Genomic DNA, 20,758 nt, shown 5'->3' with positions numbered 1-20,758 from the left:
TCATTATAATAATATTATAATTATTATTGCCTAATAATAGGGTGTACTGTCGTATAATTCTTGTGGATTAGACAGAGACGAGCTGCGCATTTAGAAATGAATTTTTTTACATCCCTGCGCACATTTTACAGTGATGCTCTCGCATTTTCATCACCGCCACCTCCTCCTGTATTGTCATGTGACAAGCATGATTTATACATACATCGCTTTGCCGGAGAAAATCAAATCTCCACCAATCACAGCTCGAGGTGGGCGTGTCTATTTCTCCACATTTGACAGCCGCGGTCTCGGCTCCACATGACGTCACCCAATGCCCTGAGCCCCAGCAGAAACGCGCAAAGATGCTCTGAAAGCAAGACTGCAGCATCTCCGAGTCAGAGCCTACAAAACCATCGCATCTCCTCCAAGCGCTCGTCCAGCGCTTCAACGCCATCCAGCTCTATCTGCAGGGTTTGTCCACCTGCATGCGGGATCCGCTGTTTTTCCTTCTCCCGTTGCTATTTATTATCCGCGTGCATCTTCCCAGTTTTTAGTCGTGAATCTTTTGAGTTGTGCTGACCACTGAGGTCACATATTGTTTTCAGCAGGAGAGCGCCATCGCAAGCCACGAGTGAGGACGTTTCCCCACATCACTTGTTATTAATATAACCTGAGCATAATCGAGCCACTGGATATCGATGCGTCTTTCGTTCTGTATCTAGGCTGCTACGGAGGATCGACGCACACCAAACATTCATATCATCGTGGTTTCACATTTAGAAACGACCATATCTGCGTATCGCGTCTAGAGAAAACGAGAGCGAGCCTAAAGCTTCTTTATAAAAAATGATGGCCGGTGGGGCAGTGCAGCAAAACGGGATTTTCTCCAATCCGCATCATCACAATCAACAGCCGCACATGGAGTCTGATCCCCCCGATTCCCGCAAAAGACCCCTGGAGACCCCGACGGAGGCCAGCAGCACCAAACGCACAAACACAGGAGGTAAGACCCAAACGTTATCTCACTTGCCAATGAATTAGCGACTCTTCCCAAAGACAAGTGCTCTGATGTAAATGGAAGAATAATCGTCCATGGCAGGTTCATTTTCGCTTCCCACCGAGCATCTCGCCATCTAACGCGGTCATGCTTCACCAGACATATGCATCTGGGATTATATTCATATTTACAGTTCGCGTCCATTTTAAGTGGCCCAGAATTGGTAGTTGCGTCGTACGCACCAACGATAGTCGTTTACCAAACACATCCTCTATATTCCTAAATTAACGGCTTATGTATGGAATAAAGCGGTTGTGTATTTCTAAATACAGGCTAATATTATGAGCGCGTACCAAAATATTAGAAAACACGTCTCGTTGCGTTTACGCATCCTTGCTATCACCGCAGATGACCTTGCGTTATGATCTTGTGCATGTAATCTATAATCTTTTATTTTGAAATTTGGCCCTGAAAAATAAAGTTATGAATGATAAATGATTAGAATATTTATTTTATTTTATTTTTTTATGAGATTTTATGATGACAGTGTTAAGAATTATAATACCACTTGCACTTTAAGATTTAGGCTACTATAATATGATACTCAGAAATGAAGTAAAAGCCTGAAATGTTTTGTATGCGTGCTTCACCTGCATCACAGATATTCAACATGTCAGTGCTCTGAAGTGCACTATACCTTCAATTTTTTACTGTAGTCTATTGTTTATACTGGACCCATGCTTGCTTGTTTATTATGCATTCCGGCAGATGCCATACATGTCTTGTGTGCACTACACTTGTCTGCTAAACTATTAGGCTAGTCATGTAATTAATCAGTTAAAAACAAAATATGCTTGTATTTCTTAACCTTTGTTTTAGCTGATTGGTAGATGGTAGTTTGGTTACAGGTTAACCGTGCAAACCATTGTTTTTTTCCTGATCTGTGATGGTTAAATCCCCGCCTTTGGTGTCATTATGCAGGAAACCATCTTATTTGGGTCTTTTTGAACTTCATCACATTAAAGGTAGAAAAGAAGAAACATCTTCATATTAGAAATATTAGCCTAGGCAATATATCTGCGGTCAGTATTTATATTTAATAAAGGTCAGAATTAAAATAGAAGTGCAAGAACAATTTATTTCACCTGCTAAAGGGTTTTTCAGTAAAATAAGTGTTTGTAGTTACAGTTAAAGGGTTAATCATGGCGCATAAATGAAGTGATTGGCGGATGTTTACATGTGAAAGAATCGATGCAGAAAGCGTTATGAATTGTCAGTCAGAAGAAGCATGCTGGACTCGTGGGAGGCATAACCTGCAGATCCATTTGCTCAAATGAAAAGACTGATGCTCAAGAGATCAGGGCTTCACCGGAATTTATTTGCCGAGAGGAATTATTCTATGGGGTTTCCAGAGTTATGGAAGGGAATCTGGAAATTTTAATAGTAATTTCCAGGCCTGAAAATGTCAAAGAAATTCATAAAATCTTGAAATGTCATGGAAAGATGGAATTTTCTATTGGTAATACACAATTTTCTGTTGTTATTTTTAGCTATTAAATTATATAAATGCTCTCTGTGCATGCAGTCTTTATAAATAAATGAAACCCTTAGCCAGTTAAGTAGTGTAAAATTTAAGTGGTCAAAATATGTAGGAGCCTTGATTCTATTTAAATACTTAATTAATTGACTCCAGTTAATTTAAAATCACATATAGTTACAGTAGTATAGAAGAATGTGTTAATATTACAACACAGTCATTTTGGTAGGACACTATTGCTCTATTTAAGCATCTATATTTATATTAATTCATCCATATTTATTAACTTAAATGGCAAATTATAAAATTGAAATGCTGATTTAAAAAAAAAAAAGATTAATTTAGTATTTAACATCTCTAAGAGTTGATAAGACAGATAAAAATGTGGAAGGGAATGTTCTATTTTTCCCATTTATATTAAGAGTTAAAAAAATATGGCATTTATTAACATGGCTGAATCTGTTTAGGGTCAACATGTACCCGTAGTTTCCGCTTCGTGGTTTATAGTTAAACATAAGACGTTACACAGGCAGATCATCAGCCACGTTAGCGCGAGTTTGAACCATTTATGTAGTTTTTTGGACTGCTTTTGAGTTGAAACTAAGGATCCAGTCCTGCAAAAATATTGTGTCCAATTTGTTTTCTTATAATATTTACTGTCTTTGATTTGGTGTTTACATACTTGTTGGATTGGTATCATATTTTGTTTGACTTGCATATTGTTTTAACTCATAATTTATCAGATTAAATCATGATTTGGATGACGAATGATTGTATTTTAAAGGCTGACTGAAAAACAAAGTCATAGGCATTGACGAAAGTCAATTGGCTTAAAACCAAGAATCATTTTCCTGCCAATTGATCGTTAAGTCTTCGACTTCAAGTTCACCAAAGAGCCTCTCTCCACGTTCCCGAGCTGTCTCATAAGATGTAATGTTTTAATTTTGTAAATGGATGGACTGGCACAGTACAGTGCTTCCATTTACAAAAGGTTGTTTTAGGGGATACAGATGTCCTAGCTGGATGGCGTGGAAGTGTGTGTGTGTGTGTACGATCCAGTGATGTTTTTACTATATAAAGACATTTTCGGTTGCTGCTCGGCACTGAATTTGTGACTAGCCTTTTTTTTAGATTCTCTTGCTTGTGCATTTCTGCCTGCAGGATGAGAAAATAGATGCGGGATCTGTCTTAGAAGGGGTTGTTACATAAACATGATTTGCCAGCTGTGTTTGAAGATTCACCTCCACCCCCTCAGACATTTATACGGGGGACAAAAAAACGATTCGTCGCTGTCACCCACCTCGTTCACTCACATCCTACAATGCAATACTCCCACCGGTTTTCAAATTAAGCGCACAGGTTTTTGCTACGGCTGTTTTTGAGAGGCTCAGCAGAAATACATTTAGGGTGCGCTGCGTTCTGCTCCCCCATCGTTTGTTTGTTTCGCCTCTAATCACGGTTCTGGGTCAGGGCGATCGTTACTTCTTCCTTCCCGAGTCCATCTCTCTCATTTCCCATCAATAGCAGCAAGCCATTGATTATCCAAGCAACGCTCTGTCTATTGATTACCGTACAATCACGAAGGGGGCGCTGCTTCGTTTTTTTCTTTAATGCACTGCGTCAAAGAAAAAAAAAATCTCATGCAGGATGGTGAGGATTTGGGAGGGCGGTGTAAAAGGCGGCCCCACATTGGATGAATCGCTCGGCTCATCTGCCGTGGAATGGAGGACAGGACCTGAGATGAATATGGATGAGATGAATGAAAGAAGCAATGCGAAAGCTTCTCCTCAAGCCTTCGCGCTTGTTAGAACAAAGCATGCTGCTTTCTCTCACGTGTGGTAGAAAGCGAGTAGTATGTTTTATTCTGAGTGCAATGTTTATATCGGAAGCCATTTTGGTCAGGCAGTTGCTTGGACAGCCGCGCAGGGAAAGTGGTCCTTTCATCACTCCACTAAAATTAGATGCATGTTTGTTGTACTTAAGTACAAATGCTATGCAGCCCAATTATGAATCTGAAATCTAATGTGGTATAAATCTACTGTTCGTACAAGAAAGAAGAAACAAAGTGTTCATAGCTTTATAGCTTTATGCCTGTTTTTTAAGGCCCCCAACATAAGCCCACAGGAACCTTCAATCCTCAAGCTGATGTTGCTTATTCTGAACCACGGCTCTCTTGGGAGCCTCTAGCAACCAATGATTTGTGTTTACACACACTGGTTTATTATGAGTAATTCCCATTTGGACTTTTTTATTAATTGTTCTGACTTCTCAGTGAGTATGATGCATGTAATCATATAGATGTTCACACAAGACAGGGCTTATTAAGATATTAAGCAGGCTGGAGGGAAGAATAACAACATACCAACTTGTTCTTGTTTTGTTCCCGGTGTAGCACAATGGGAGGGACTCATTTCCCTCAAAGGCACTGTTACGGATATGCGTGTAGTGTAATCCACTGATTTTTCTCAGCCAGGGCTTTGTGTTGACAAGAGAAAGGAAATAAGTTTGATCCAACTCAAACTTGGGCTGTAGGTTCTCCATGTTTTAGAAGAGAAGAAACTTCAGAGGAATATGGGGCTTCAAATTTTACAAAAGCTCTTTAATTGGTAATTCTTGTGTATTATTTGAGCTGTTCTTGTCATGCTTACGGTCATTTTAGGGGTTTAGGTGTTATGTTGTCATGTTGTAAACCTGGATATAACATTACACAGAAGAGGTTAGTTACGCTAAAATCATGTTAACACACGTACTGTTTACATCTTGTGACTGAAACTACTGACACAGTGAGTATTTTAATGTTCACAGATTGGCCCCCATTGTAAATGCCTTACTGTAATTTGCTTTGTTTAAAGAAAATGAAGCATAAGTACAAATTAATTAATTTTTGTTGTAATCAACATTATGCCACAAGTGCTGTCGATTGAGTTTAACTTGTATTGAACCTGGAATAGTCTTTTAATTCAGAGAAATTCACTGAATGTATTATTCACTGAACAATGTCGTCAGGCTATGTTTGATTTAAAATAATCATGGAGATGATTGGAAACCAAGAAGTCATTGCTATAAAGTTCATTATTACTTCATCCTGTATCTTTATACATGACATCAACATTCACAGGTATGTTCTTGATTCTTGGTTTAAAGGTAGACTCTCATTGTTCTGTACTTCATCTTGTTTTGTTTTTCTATCTGAGATTTCCACAAAGATTAATTTTCTCATTCACATTCTTTTAGACAGATGCAACCAAGCGGCCATCCATGATCCACCATTTTCATCAGATTTTGTCGGATTTCACGGTAATTTGTTTAATTTTCTGCAAAACATTACATACAGATTTTGATGTCTGCAAACCAGAGTCTACCTTTAATTCTGTGATGTTTCTTTCTTTCTTTTTCACTGCATAACCACCACAATGCTTTATATTTTGCTGCTCATAATTAAATTAAAACGTGTAACCTTCAAAACAGCCCAATATTGTCATGAAAATATGATGCTTAACATAATATCATGTGTTACATTAATTCGAGTAGATAATGTCAATTATAGCCAGTCTGGATGCAGCCTCTTGATCCAATTCATAACAGACTTTTGTTAGATGCTTTTGAAGAGAGAATACTTATGTATGCATGATACACATTATTTATGAACCCTGCGCCATATTAATCAAGGTTAAATTTAGACTCATCCAAATCAAAAGGAGGACAGTCTTAGCTCAGTTAGAAATCTGGGTCATTGCAGAAAAGCATGTATCTGTAGTGTTCTGTAGACACAGTTTGAACCGCCTGTTTATGAAGGGCGAAATCAACGGCAATTTTTAGTATGCGAGTGAAAAATCAGGATTTGTCTTTTAGAGGTGTCTGCGAACCCTGTTCTGAGTACATTTATTTGTGTCACAGTAACCTCCATTATTGCCTTGTTGTTTATGCAATTCATAATCTGGTGGCATCCAGTACAACTATTCTGGCTAAATATGAGAATATACTTGTTTAGAGATCCACTTCATTACACATCCAGATCAATTGGCCTGTGATTCTAATGAGATTACTTCAAGAAGACTAAAACATTGTTAAAATGATCCCATTCCTTACTGTTAAAGGGATAGCTCACTCAGAAAATGAAAATACTGTCATCATCTACAATGAAACTCTCAAGTTGTTCCAAACCTGTATGATTTTCTTCTTCTGTTAAACATAAAAGAATATATTTTAGAATATATTATAGAACAGTGGTTCTCAACTGGTTTGGCCTTGGGACCCACGTTTTCCCATGGTCATCAAGCCGTGACCCACTTACCATATATATATTTATATATATATATATATATATATATATATATATATATATATATAGAACAAAGCAAATTTATTTCACAAAAATTAAGTTAAGACTGTTACATTTACATTTAGTTATTTAGCAGACACTTTTATCCTAAGCGATTTACCAATGAAAAGATTGTTAATGAAAATATTTTAAGAATATGATTAGAATAAACAGCCTATAGGTAAGGAAATTAAATAGCAGTCCCAAACTAGTTTTTGTTAATACAGTTAATACTAACGTGAACGGTTAATGAAACGTGGAAACTGCTCCTGAATAGAATGAATATCATACCTTCATGCAAATCCTTCCCAGCTAACTCACGCAGTAGCAGTTATATGATTTATCGGTACTGTAATTTTATTTCACGCGTTGCATGCTCGTAAGAAAGAAGTGATATACAACGCAGGTATCTGGCAGGACAGGAGTTCTGAGAGACTTTTTATTTCATGACAAGTTACGAAAATAACGATAGAATAATGACACTGACATTAAACCTGTCAACATCTCATCTGACAGACCGCAGATACTGAATTGGGACAGTGCGTTTTTCTCAGGCACTGCATCTGACAGAAGGGTCAACAGCTTTCATGCACATCTTTTAAAATAAAAGTCTCGCATCAGAAAAACATTTTTGTTGTTGATGTCGTTTCTTTGGCCGTACATCCGTGAGCCACTCAGAACCACTGGTTGAGAAACACTGTTATAGAATATATTTTAAGTGTATTTTAGAATGTTCAAATATATGGAATTCAAATGGGTACCAGAAACCGATTGGTTACTCACATTCTTCAAATGATCTTCTTTTATGTTCAACAGAAGAAAGAAATACATACAGTTTGTTTGAGGGTGAGTAAATGATAACATAATTTTCATTTTTAGGTGAACTTTTCCTTTAAAGAAATCAGTGAAATACAAATTGTTTTAAGAATATTCAGACCACTATATATTCAGTCATGGCCAAAACTATCGGCACCCTTGGTAAATATGATCAAACAAGGCTGTGAAAATTAAACTGCATTGTTAATCCTTTTGATCTTTTATTTTAAAAATTAACAAAAATCTAACCTTTCATTAGATAAGAATTTAAAAAGGTGGGAAAATATCATTATGAAATGAATGTTTTTCTCTAATACACATTGGCCATAATTAACGGCACCCTTTTATTCAATACTGAATTTGAAACCTCCATTTGCCAGTTTAACAGCTGTAAATTCTCCTATAATGCTTGATGAGGTTAGAAAACACCTTACAAGAGACCAGAGACCATTCCTTCATCCAGAATCTCTCCAGACCCTTTAGATTCCCAGCTCCATGTTGGTGTTTCTTCTCTTCAGTTCACCTCACTCATTTTCTACAGGGTTCAGGTCAGAGGACTGGAATGGCCATAGCAGAAGCTTGGTTTTGTGCTCAGTGACCCATTTTTGTGTTGTTTTTGAGGTTTGTGTTTGGATTATTGTACGGTTGGAAGATCCAAACATGGCCCATAATAAGATTTCTAACAGAGTCAGTCACTTATTGATTTTTTTATCGGTTGGTATTTGATAGAATCCATGATGCCATGTGTCTAAACAAGATGTCCAGGACCTCCAGCAGAAATAAAGGCCCACAACATCAAAAATACAGCAGTATATTTCATTGTACACATGGGGTACCTTTTAATCCCTGTGTTCACCAAACCCATCTTGAGTGTTTGCTGCTAAAAAGGTCATTTTTTAGTTTCAGCTGACCATAGAAGCCAGTCCCATTTGAAGTTCCAGTCGTGTCTGACAACTGAATATGCTGGAGTTTGTTTTTGGATGAGCTAGGAGAATTTTTCTTGAAACCCTCCCAAAAAACATGTGGTGATGTAGGTGCTGTTTGACAATTTTTTTTTTAAAGGTTTTCAGACCCCGAGACTCAACTATTTTCTGCAATTCTCCAGCTGTGGTCCTTGGAGAGTCTTTAGCCACTCAAACTCTCCTCCTCTCCGTGCATTAGGATTATTGCCCTGATGGTGGAAATGGGAATTTTCACTGCTCTAGCTCTTTTCTTAAAGCCACTTCACTAATTTGTGAAACTCAATTATCTTTTGCTGCACATCTAAAATATATTCTTTCGTTTTTCTCATTGTGATGGATGATTAAGGGAATTTGGGCTTTGTTTTCCCTCCTATTTATATTTCTGTGAAACAGGAAGCCACGGCTGGATAATTTCATGTTCATTATCACCCTGGAGTGCTCAAAATTGTGAATATGAATGGGAATATACTTAAGAGATATTTTACTCATAAGAATTTCTAGGGGTGCCAATAATTTTGTCCAACGTGTATTTGAGAAAAACATTTATTTCATCATGATATTTTCCCCCATTTTAAATTCTTATTATCCAATGAAAGGTTAGATTTTTGTGAATTATTTAAATAAAAGATCAAAGGGATTAACAATGCAGATTAATTTTCACAGCCTTCTTTTATCATATTTACCAAGGGTGCTGATATTTTTGGCCATGACTGTATTTAATATAATAAAAGTGAATGGGGACTGTGAATCCCCCAAAATGACAAAAAAAGCACCATGAAAGTGGTCCATACGACTTGTGCATTATATTTGAAGTATTCTGAAGTCATACAGTAGTTTTGTATGAGAAACAGATATAAATGAAGTCATTATGCATTAAAAATGTTGACGTGTGTTTGACATTTGCAGGTTTAAATTATGGCTGAATCATGAAGAATCAATCTGTTGAGTCAGATCTTTTCCAAGAATTTGCTGATCAACGTCACAAAACCAGTGTGAATGATTCATTCATGAATCAGACTTGAATTCAGTTCTTGAGTTCAACTCACTGAATCCATGATCTGCTCTCAATTCTTACTAGCTCAGTGACAATTACAAGTTAAATTTCACTCAATTTGCCACACAATCCTGCACACGAGTCGTATGGACTACTTTTATGGTTTATCAGAAAGCTCCAGTTCCCATTTATTGTAAATACACAAAAAAGTCAGATTATTTCATTATTCAAATTTACTCCTTTTGTGCTCCACAAAAGAAAAAAGGCCAGTTTTTAAAAGCTATGAGGTGAGTGAATAATTAATTTGAACCTTAAAACCAATATACTAATACTAACCCTCTCTATGATTTCCTGTTTAAAACAATCTGATCTGTCACGTCCATCTTGTGAACAGAAAGCTAACACTTCTCTTAATTAGGTTCACACATAACTACAGACATACTTTGCCAATGATGCAGTTAAATCGGGCCTTCGACCAAAACATTGTCGTCGTTGCCATTGTTAGCTCATTTGTTTTTCCAGCTGCACTCTGACATTAATACTCTGTCCAGTAGTCTCTTTCATTTTTACCCAATCATCAGTATTAGGCTGCAAGTTCATGTAGCTTAGCCTAGCCATCAGCCTAGCTTGACAAGATAAACTGCTTCTCCAGAATAACAATCTAATCTAAAGCGGCCGTCTTCTGGGAGCCGACACAGATTAATTGTGGTGGAATATTAAGCGCGTACCCAAGTGGCCCAGGCAGAAGGATACAATGTCATGTTAAAGTCACGGTGAAGGGACCATGTACTGTGTTTCTGCTGACCTGGATATGCAGCAGCCAGGTAGAGCCCAACAATATATGAGGCACTTTACTGCCCCACCACTGCTCCACTTTCAGGAAAACCTTTGCTGACCTTTCTCAAGAGGGAAGTGAAATCAGGATGTCTTGTGCTATATTATATGCACCTTACTATTCCCTTGCTATAAATGGCTACTTCACAATGTCTAGCTTGCCAGTTATATTGAACGTGAGTCTCTTAATACGTCTTTTCAAATTCACCTTCTCTTGGACTTACTTTGATTGACGTGTTTAACAATGTACCCTCATCCCGGATCTTTCCTACTTACATAACTTGCAATTTTCTTGTTCCGCTAACCTACGCTAGAGTTTTTGTTCTGCTCTTGACTGTTATCGGCCCTGCTTAATTTAAGCGTTAATACTTGTGGTTCAGCGTTAATTACTACTCGTTAAGTCCACTGATCTTATTATAGTGGTCTTCTAGTTCTTTGCTGGAATAGTATTTCAGCTTGACTTTTATTTATAGCTGCCTTCTCTGATCACCTCTTGCGTTTTCTCATAAGTCAGACATTTAAGACGTTTAAGCAAGAATGTGAATCTATGCATTGTGCTGCCATGTTTTATATCTGCTACCATTTAAAAAAATTGGGACTCACCTCCTCAATCTTTATCGCTTTATTCTACATTTCATAATAATAATAAGCAATAAAATCTGTGATGTAGCACAAATTGAAGGAGGTGACTTATTTAGTGGCCAAAAATGTTAACTTAACTTATAGTTTAGCTTGCTTAAATTAGCCACCCTTTGCTAGATTACACTCTGGGCATTCAACCAGCTTCATGAGGTGCCACCTGGGATGCTTTTTAATCTCTATATATATTATTAAAGAAGTTCCCATGTATCCTGAACACTTGTTGGCTGCTTTTTCTTCTCTCTCCCTGCTCATATTCATCCATTAAAAAATTGTAATTTAAATGTAATTAAAATTTTAGTTATTGTAGTAATTTATGTCAACAAAAGTAGTTTTATGCATTTAAGCGTAAGCATAAATGCATAAAATAAATGAAAATGTCAGATTACAGAAAAATGCATATAATATTTATAATAATAATAAGTGTTGTACTTATTAGATTGCAGAAAATGTTTATTTAAACCTGTTGCAAATATGTATCAATTTAAATAATTAATCTACATGTTAAATTACAGAAATTATTTAAATCTATTGCAAATTGATAATTATTAGTAATAACAGCAGTAGTATAAATGTTAGATTACTGAAAGTTTTATTTATTTCTTGTATATTTTATATATATTTATTATTAATTGTATGTGTCAAAAAAAGTGTAAATCTATTGCACAGTTAATTTTTTTTCTCTTTTTCTGTTTCCAGAGGAAGGTGAATATTTCTTGAAGGTGCTGATTCCAAGCTACGCCGCAGGCTCCATTATTGGCAAGGGTGGTCAGACTATTGTCCAGCTACAGAAAGAGACAGGGGCCACCATCAAGCTGTCCAAATCCAAAGACTTCTACCCGGGTAAGTCCTAATTCCAGAAAGCTTTGAAGGGAACCCTCGTCAACCTCCTCTTGTTTACTGCACCACCATCCAGTCATTAAACAGCACACATTTCAAAGCACCTGGATTATATTATAGCTTAATTAACCCATGTTATTAGTCTATGCTAATACATTACCAAAGGTACCTCGTTCCCAAAGTCACTGCGACTCCTTCTTAATGAGAATCATATGGGGCGCTGTCACCTTCGGGCTTGCAGCCACACCATATGGCCTTTATCAGAGCTCAGGTTGCAAAGAGTGCCAGATCAAGTGGGGACAAAGAGCCGAGAGAAAGGAGCAAGTATGGAGTTCAAAGCTGAAATAAATGCCGATGCAATGTTTGAATGCTTCCTTTCTAGTAATGTTTATATTTAGAGAGGAAAAAGAGGCATGTTTTGTGTCCATGTGTGTTGGAATTCTTTCAGATGTTTTTAGGGATGGAGTGACACAGAGGAAATGAAAAGCGGTGGGGGGCTTCTGGGCTCTTACTTAAAAGGGCTTTGTGCGATTTGCTCATCCTCCCATCGTTGGCACGTCCAACAGGGCACCTCTGTCCCATTCCCCTTGGGATGTGGAGCACAGAGCGATGGCCAGCCATGGCAGATGCCAAATGCAAGACACCTCCTACCCACCCCCCTTTCATTGGTTTTGGCAACCTTGTGTGCGCCAATGTCTAGAGCAAGGGGGGTTGCGATGGCTACTGAATCAAGGAAGAGGAATGTAGGGGAACAGTCGCCGGTGCTGTGCTAGGTTGTTCGAGTGCTTAATGGGGGTCCTTCCTCTTCAGTGAAGGGGGCATCTGTATGGAAATTAGTTTGAGCTTTTCCTTGGGTGCGAGTCAAAAGATCCACCTGCTGTGCTGCTCTCATGGGGGTGAAGGAGGGAACTTTTCAGCCGGTTAAGGGAGAAGTGTCTGGTATATCTAAATCGATAAACCGTTTAAAGAAGTACATCATGTCTCTCAAGATACCATTTGTGATAGAAGCTGAGCTGGCATTTAATTTTGGACAAAGCAGCGCTGGCCAGAGACATCCATTATTTCTGCAGAACGGATTTATTAGTTGTCTTCGCTCTAAATATAGCTCCTGCAGCATTTATTGGGAAACAGCCATATTTCACAATGACCTTGCATCTGTCAAGAACACTGTTCCATCTTAAAGACTCAATAACTTAAGAGACTGTTAAGTTAAATGTAGTTTATATGTTGTCATCTTTATTAACTAGCATGCAAATTCATGCAATTTCAGAACATAAACTGGATGTTACAGTTAAGTGAAAGTTCTATTATCATTTACTTGCTCTCATGTCGTTCCAAACCGGTATGACTTTATTTCTTCTGTGTAATACTGTTTTCAAAAATATTTTTGTTCATACAAAGAAAGTCAATAGGGTCTAATGTTGTTTTGGACCCTAGTGATTTTATTGTATGGACAAAAACAATTTAAATATTGAACAATTGAATATTTTTGTGTTCCACAGAAGAAAGAGAATCATTCAGGTTTGAAATGACATGCACAGAATTTTAATGTTTCAGTGAATTACCCCTTTAAATGATGTTAAGTTAAATGTAGTTTATATGTTGTCATTTTTATTAACTACCGTGCAAATCCAGGATGCTACAGTTAAGTCTCAGGTACGTGGTGTGTGTAAAAAACAACTTCAATTCAAAGACTTATGTTCCACAGTCATTTGCATGAAAAAACAGCACCAAAAGTCACATTTTAACACACAATGCTTGCTTGATTTTTCGCACAGCATTTTCAGATACGAGTCCGGAGAGTTGCATCATCCTTTTTTCTTTATAATTGGCCAGCGCTCTTCCTCTCAGGTTTCCTGAGTGTGTGTACATTCTGACTTTTCCCTGTCCAAGTCACTGATCCCCATCCAGCCTCTCTGTCCCTTTCAGCAGAATGTAGCACAATATTAAAGCTCACTCCTAATCCAGCACCATGATTGCAGTTTTTCAGTGTTTAATACCCGGAGAGCCATGCGTCCCTCCTCCCACACATTATCAACATTACTGATTTCTCTGCTGTGTAATCTGCTTAAGACCTAAGCTTTGAGCCCAAAAGATGAAAAGCCGCAATATTACATATCTAGGGGTAGAAATTAGTTTTCTGCGTGTTTATTTTATTTGTTTTTTTCTCTCTTGCTCCCTTTCTTCAACCTTATTCACTTTAATAATTCTTGCAATGACCTTAGTGTTGCTTAGTTTAATTCAAGCAGTTATGTTTTGTTTAGCACACTTTTAAAAACAGTACTTAATTGCATGTTATTTGAAATCAAATGAATGTGTTTTGTATTGAAATTAATTTATATTTATATTAAAAGCAACTAGTTAACCATAATTCTTAAAAACATAATAAAAGATTGCTAAAACAGCAATAAAAATGCACTTTAAAGTAAATCTTTTAATTTGACTTTATTATAAAGTGTAATATTTCTTTAATCAATATTATATTATATAGTTTTTTAAAAATATACTTTAAAGATTTGACACTTTTCATAAGGAATGTGTGTCTTAGTATACTTTAATTTGTGTAAAACACTTTTTGGACAGCGCTAACAACAATTTACCATGGTAATACCATATTTTTGGACTTTGAAGTACCTTATGCTCATAGTACCATGTAAATATCATGATATATATCAAAGTACCTTCAAATCACTGTACTATAGTACCACCAGTACGTTTTTGAGTGCTGACACTTTTATGATTAGTTTATGATAGAGTTAGCCTTTATTGCTACTGAATAAGCAAATGTTAAAACGGGTTAGCAAGTAATTATGTGACTTTTTCTGTGTTTTGGATTTGGCCTGTGGAAAAGTGTCAAAAAAGCTTGAAAGATTCACACTCGAGGAGTGTTATGTTCAGAAGGTGAAGTTGTTTTTTAGCATTCTAGCTGCAATGCCAACTGAAATGGTCTACTGCTAAAATGTCAATATGTCTTAAAGCTTGTGCATTCTAATTAATGATTCAACACATTTTAGTGCCTGTTAATCAGTCTGTCTGTGAACTTCATTAATTGAGCGCTATGTGTAAGTGCTAGTCTAATTGCTAGCATGTAAAAACGCTATTGTCAGAGATGGCGGGATAGTCGTCATCTGGGCTGTGGAGGAGAGACGAGGTACCCTTAATCCCCGTGGCTTTGTTTTCTTTTTCAGGCTCGTGACATCATTTTCTGTGGCCGCTAGCCCTCAGTGCCAGCCAGTGCCTGAGACTCACACAGTCAAACCATCTTGTACATAAGAGCCTTGCTTCCCAGAGCGAGTTTGACCCAAGTCTCATCATAAACAGAGCGATATAGAGAGAAACACTTAGCGAGGGGGATGATGGGAGTGATGGTGCAGACAGTGATCTTGAAAATGATGAAGATGCTAGTACATCAAAGTAGATTTGTGATACAATTAGCATGTTGCCCACTTAGCATGCTGGTGCTTTCAATTAGCAGAGGTGGAAAGACTACGAAAATATTTTACTCAAGAAAAAGTACCATTACCTTAATGAAATTTTACTTAAGTACAAGTAAAAGTACCAGTCTAAAAATCTACTCAAGTAAAAGTAAACAGTAGCTTGTTTAAAATTTACTCAGAGTAAAAATTACTTAGTTACTTTTTAACAGTGGGACCAGCATATAGCTGGATCAGATGTGTTTAATTAGGGTTATACTGTATCTATACTAATCATTTAGGTCTAATCAATTAGGGTTATATCTATACTAATCTAATCATTTAGGTTTATTTGAAAACTACATGGTGTGTATGTGTTGGAGCAGGGTTGGAACTAAACTTGGCAGGGCTGCAGCTTTCCAGGAACTGAATTTGACACCCATGGGATAGGCCTATAAATCTCAAACTAGTTGTTTTTAATTAACGGAATCAGTTATTTAGAATAATAAGACATTTGGGCTGTTACCAGGCAAATTAAATCAGTATCAACAAAATTCATCTTTGCAGTGCAGAGGAAACACAGAAGCTTCATCTGAAGTGGCATTTAGACATATTTACACACTGTTTAATGCAGGACATGAATGCATTTAACAAATGCAGAAATAATGTTTTGATATATAAGACATGAAATGTTGAATACTCATTTGAAATTATATTTAAGAAAATCAAAAGATACTTTAAATGTGAAAACCGCATTTTAAATTAAAACCGCCAGTAGGGTGTCACCAAGTCACTGTTAATAAGTGAGTCATTGCGACTGAACCGAATCATTTAAACAGTTGATTCATTCAGGAACGAAACACCTGTCATGTTGCTCAGAGACGCAAAACAGTGCTGTGGCTGTGTTTGGAATTATTTTTGTTGTCGAAATAGAGCAAAAACAGGCAATATGGTGTCTAAAACGCAAGTCTCTTAATTAATTTCTTGTTTATTGAACTGTTGTAAAAACTAAATCTATTTGTAATCATGCTGATTTTTGGAGAAAAACGGCACTCTTCGTCTGATATTGATTTACTATATGAAATTATATAAATATACATTTTCTGCACATATATCTTCAATTTTGTGATCATTTTAAATGCATTTTAACAGACTGAATCATGCACACTCTAAATGCGCGTACACTAGTCTAATCTACTAGACTTCACACACGGTAGGAGTTTTTTGTTTGGTTTTTGGCTAAATACTGATAATGTCAAATCGCACATCGTTAAAACCACAATTACAATATTGTCGCAGACGATATCGCACACCCTGCACCACTGTCTTTTTGGCTAATTTGTGCAAAACCTTTTGCTAAACTGCCAAAGCTTCATTTTAACCACCAATGCAACGATGCAAGTATTTACCTTACCTGTACATGCTTGCGAACGGGAATGTCAAGATTTTATAAGCTGCTAGTTTGGTCTTCCTAGGCAAACACAACTTACACTGCATAATCGAGCATAAACATGGCCAGGGGTTCACTTCATTTCCTTCGAGTTCAACTTCAGCAGAATACAACAGGGTTTGGTTTTCAGCTGAGTCTGCACCACTAACGCCTGTCATGTCCGTCTGCATCTTTCTTGTGATTTTAGCGCCAGTTTGTTCTCCTGCCCATTATATACTGCAGTAGTTTCCAGAGAGCGATTATTTTTTTTTTTTTTTTTTTTTTTTTTTTGGGCTCAGTAATTAATGTGTTTTAAAATGTAGCAAAGTACAATACTTCAAACAAAATATACTTAAGTAAAAGTAAAATTACAGATTTTAAAAATTACTATAAAAAATAGAAGTACACAAAAAAGCTACTCAATTACAGTAACGCGAGTAAATGTAATTCGTTACTTTCCACCTCTGTCAATTAGGTATGATCGTCAGAAAGATCTTCAGAATGTGAAGATTTCTTTCTTTCTTTTTTCTTTCACTGTCTACCCGTGTGAAAAGAAGTGTGCTTAATTGTTATGCAGTTATAATTGTAGTATGTTATTTAATATTTCATTGAAAGTAAATATATTTTAAATGTACTAAATTCCAACTTTATCATAACAAATGTTTTGTTACATATATATTTAAATACATGACATAAGAGTATATTTTAGTTGACCATAAATGCTTGTCAGTACATTTGTCAGTAAACTTAACCATATTTCAAAGACAATAGAAGTAATTATGAAATTGCATACTGTAAGTCCTACTTAAGTATGTCAAAAAGCACTCTTAAGTTCAGCTGACTGCATTTAATATAAATTAAAATTATAGTTTATATATATAATGCAAATACACTAAACTGAGTTTCTGAAAACTCAAAAAAAGTATGTTCTTTTAAAGTAAATTATTTCTGTTAAAGTATCTTCCTGCCTTACCCCCTTCTCTTTTGTACCTCTTTCCTCTCGGGTGTTGTACTTCTGCTTCTGTAATGTGCGGTTTTCCGTCAGATGTAATAGAAAGCCTCAGAGGGACTTGTCATTAATAGAGCACTGCAAATTTATTCCAGGGATCAATTTTTGCATCAGGGGAGTGGTGCCTTGTCCTTTACTCCAGCCCTCCCCCTTGTCCAACCACCATCTCCAGTGCATCTCTATGAGGCCTTAGTACAAATACTATTGATCAGCCATGCCACTGCAAAGAGACGGGATAAAGGATAAAATTCACCACGCAAACTGATGAGAATAGCAGGTGCATTCCCTTCAAATTTGAAAAGCCAATCTCTTTCCACCCAGGAAGTCCACTGACTAAATCATTTTGATAATTTACACCTCGATTCAATAGTGTCTTCAGGGGATGTGGGTAACATAATGTTAAAATTCAGTCTTTCCCTTACCCAGCTCAGAAACACTGAGGCATATCTACATTAAGAGGCAGACTTACATTAAAGGGATAACTCTGTTATTTACTCACTCTCATGTAATTCCTAACCTGTATGCCTTTCTTTATTCTGAGGAACACAAAAGAAGATATATTGAAGAACATTGGGGTTTACAAACATTGGACCCCATTGACTTACACTGTATGAACAAAAATCTTTTTTTTTTTTTTGCTTCAAAGAAGAATGGCAGTTAGAATATATTGCCTGATATTTGTAATTTTTTAAATTGTTGCACTGGCCGTTACATTTTTTTGTTTGGCCATTAATGGAATAGTTCACCCCAAAAATGAAAATTCTGTCATTACTTATTTCTAGTAGATCCAAACCTTTAATACCTTTGTTCGTCTTTAGAAGATATTTTTGTTGAAATCTGAGAGCTTTCTGCCTCTGCTGCTTACGTAGGAGCTGGTGTTCTGAAGCGTTTTTTGCTGATCAAGTACATGTTTTATCAAGTTATTTCTAAATTTTATAAATATTATGTAAAAGTAAATATAAATTGAATGCAAGAATTGTTATGCCAGTGTTATTTACTATCTTCAAATTAAATAATGTGATATATATTGGCTTTATATTGGCCAGTCGCCACTCTTGCTCTCCATAAGAGCATTGGCCATTAATAAAATTCATATTGGACAACCACTACTGATATGGTCACACGGTTTCAAAACAATATGTAAATTATGACATATTTTCATTTTTGAGTAAACTATTCGTTTAATCTGCCTCTTTTTTCTAAATTCCATGAAAATCTTCTGAATTGACTTAAACTGTTTAAAATGCGTTAGAATCATCAAATCATTCGAAATATTAAATATACACACACTCAAGTAGCGGATGGAGCTTTGTGAATATTGACTGATTCAGTTCCTCCAAAATCTGCGGGCGTCGATGCCGTCCGAGGCTAGTATTTCACACACAATAGTGCTTGTTGTAATGGACAATTCTCATCACGTAATACGTTATGATTGTTTTCAATAGTTTCACATGGAAACGGTGAAAAACAAGTGAGCTGATGTCAGCCATGAGAACTGAAGCCAGTTATGAGATAACGGTAAACCATTTTGTAGATCTGAGTGCCTTTAATCCAGCATTCCTGTAGGTCTGAGCGGCGTTCCCTGTCTGTCATCCCTCAGACTCTGCATCATTAGACCAGGCACTGAGTGGGCGAGAGCTTATGGGCACAGAGCTTAGGACCTCAATAACTGTCCCATGCTTGGGCGATGTGGGGAATAGTGGATTCGGACAAGGAGTATCTTGGATTTGAGAGCTAAAAATATTCCTCTGTCTGTAAGTTTTTCCTGTGGTCTATATAATTACCTCTATGACACTGAGCTTACCGCCTGACACTCTTTTCATCGCCCATATTAGACTCTGAGTTGTGTATGTTTGAGTCTTTGACTGAGTATATCAAGGGATTTGAGATATTTGTGACAGTGCAGTTATGTCTGATCCCTCGGAAACTCGGGGACAAAAAGATGCAGACATGGAAAGAAGTTGAGAGGGGAATGACACAGTGAAGGGGGAGGAGTGATTGAATATCCAGTTGTTTGAATGGTCAATGATGTGTCTAAACTGTGTAGGACAAAGAGGAGTGGTGGGCCACTCTTAATGACAATAGAAGCTTTTGACATTGTTGACGACACAGCTCCTCAAGTGCGGGGGGAGGTGCAGGCGCGCAGGCTGGTCTCCCATCTGCCTGAGGAGGTGTTGGTGTCTGTGTCTGTGTGTGTGTGTGCGGTGATGGAGAGACAAAAAACAAGAGTGAAAGAAACAGGAAAATGGAAAAAGCGAGAGTGCTGTGGACTGTGTAAAACTGAAATGACTGAAAACTTAAATGAGTTTGTTTGAGATATAATTTTATGTGTGTGTGTATATATAAATATATATAGGAATATAGGAAACACTTTCATATATACACACACACACACTGTATACACACACTTTGTTGTAAATTATACTTAACTAATATATAAACAATGTGTATATATATGTATGTATATATACATGCACATATATATCTATATAGATAGATGGATAGATAGATAGTCTATTTATTTATTAGATAGTATTATAGTTTATAAATTAAAAACATACAAAAATGCAAATTTGAGGTTGCGTTCCTATTTTATTTATATTTGTGTTTGTTTATTTATTTATTAGGTCATTATAATATAAAATTAATATCAACATACAAATCTCAGCCAATAGTTGCCATCATTAAATTATGTATCTATCAGCATTTTATCAGCCATTGACCAGCCAGCTCTCAAGATATCTATCCCTGAAAACACCCCTTATCAATTAACTACTAGTAATAATGCTGCTAAATAAATGATTATCAATCAGCGAACAGCAAATATGTGTAACTCATAGTAGTGATAGTAGTTGTATCGAACGAGTCCTGTTTTTTTTTATGAAAATGCATCCTGGGTGTCAGTGGGAGTCCTGACGTGTTACATAAGTGGGCCTGTCTCTGTGCTTTTGTCTGAGGCTGTCAGTGGAGTAGAGATGATGAATGTGT

The 20,758-nt window shown here is 36.6% G+C and overlaps 1 protein-coding gene across 3 annotated transcripts in view; it reads left to right on the top strand.

The window, feature by feature from the left end:
- The first annotated feature begins 299 nt into the window (after positions 1-299).
- LOC306854057 (RNA-binding protein Nova-1-like) overlaps positions 300-20,758 on the top strand; it is a 50,099-nt gene continuing 29,640 nt past the window's right edge. The window contains exons 1-3 of one of the 3 annotated variants that reach the window (XM_079391849.1): positions 336-982; positions 5,748-5,810; positions 11,779-11,922. In XM_079391849.1, coding sequence (XP_079247975.1) covers positions 826-982; positions 5,748-5,810; positions 11,779-11,922 — 364 coding nt within the window. In that variant the 5' untranslated portion in view covers positions 336-825. Of the gene's footprint in view, positions 983-4,937; positions 5,120-5,747; positions 5,811-11,778; positions 11,923-20,758 lie in introns of those variants that run through there. The other 2 variants (XM_079391851.1, XM_079391850.1) reach the window with 2 other exon arrangements.

The sequence above is a fragment of the Barbus barbus genome (assembly GCF_936440315.1).
Source record: "Barbus barbus genome assembly, chromosome: 34".
NCBI classification, from domain to species: domain Eukaryota; kingdom Metazoa; phylum Chordata; class Actinopteri; order Cypriniformes; family Cyprinidae; genus Barbus; species Barbus barbus.
This window is presented reverse-complemented; position numbering and strand designations above follow the sequence as displayed.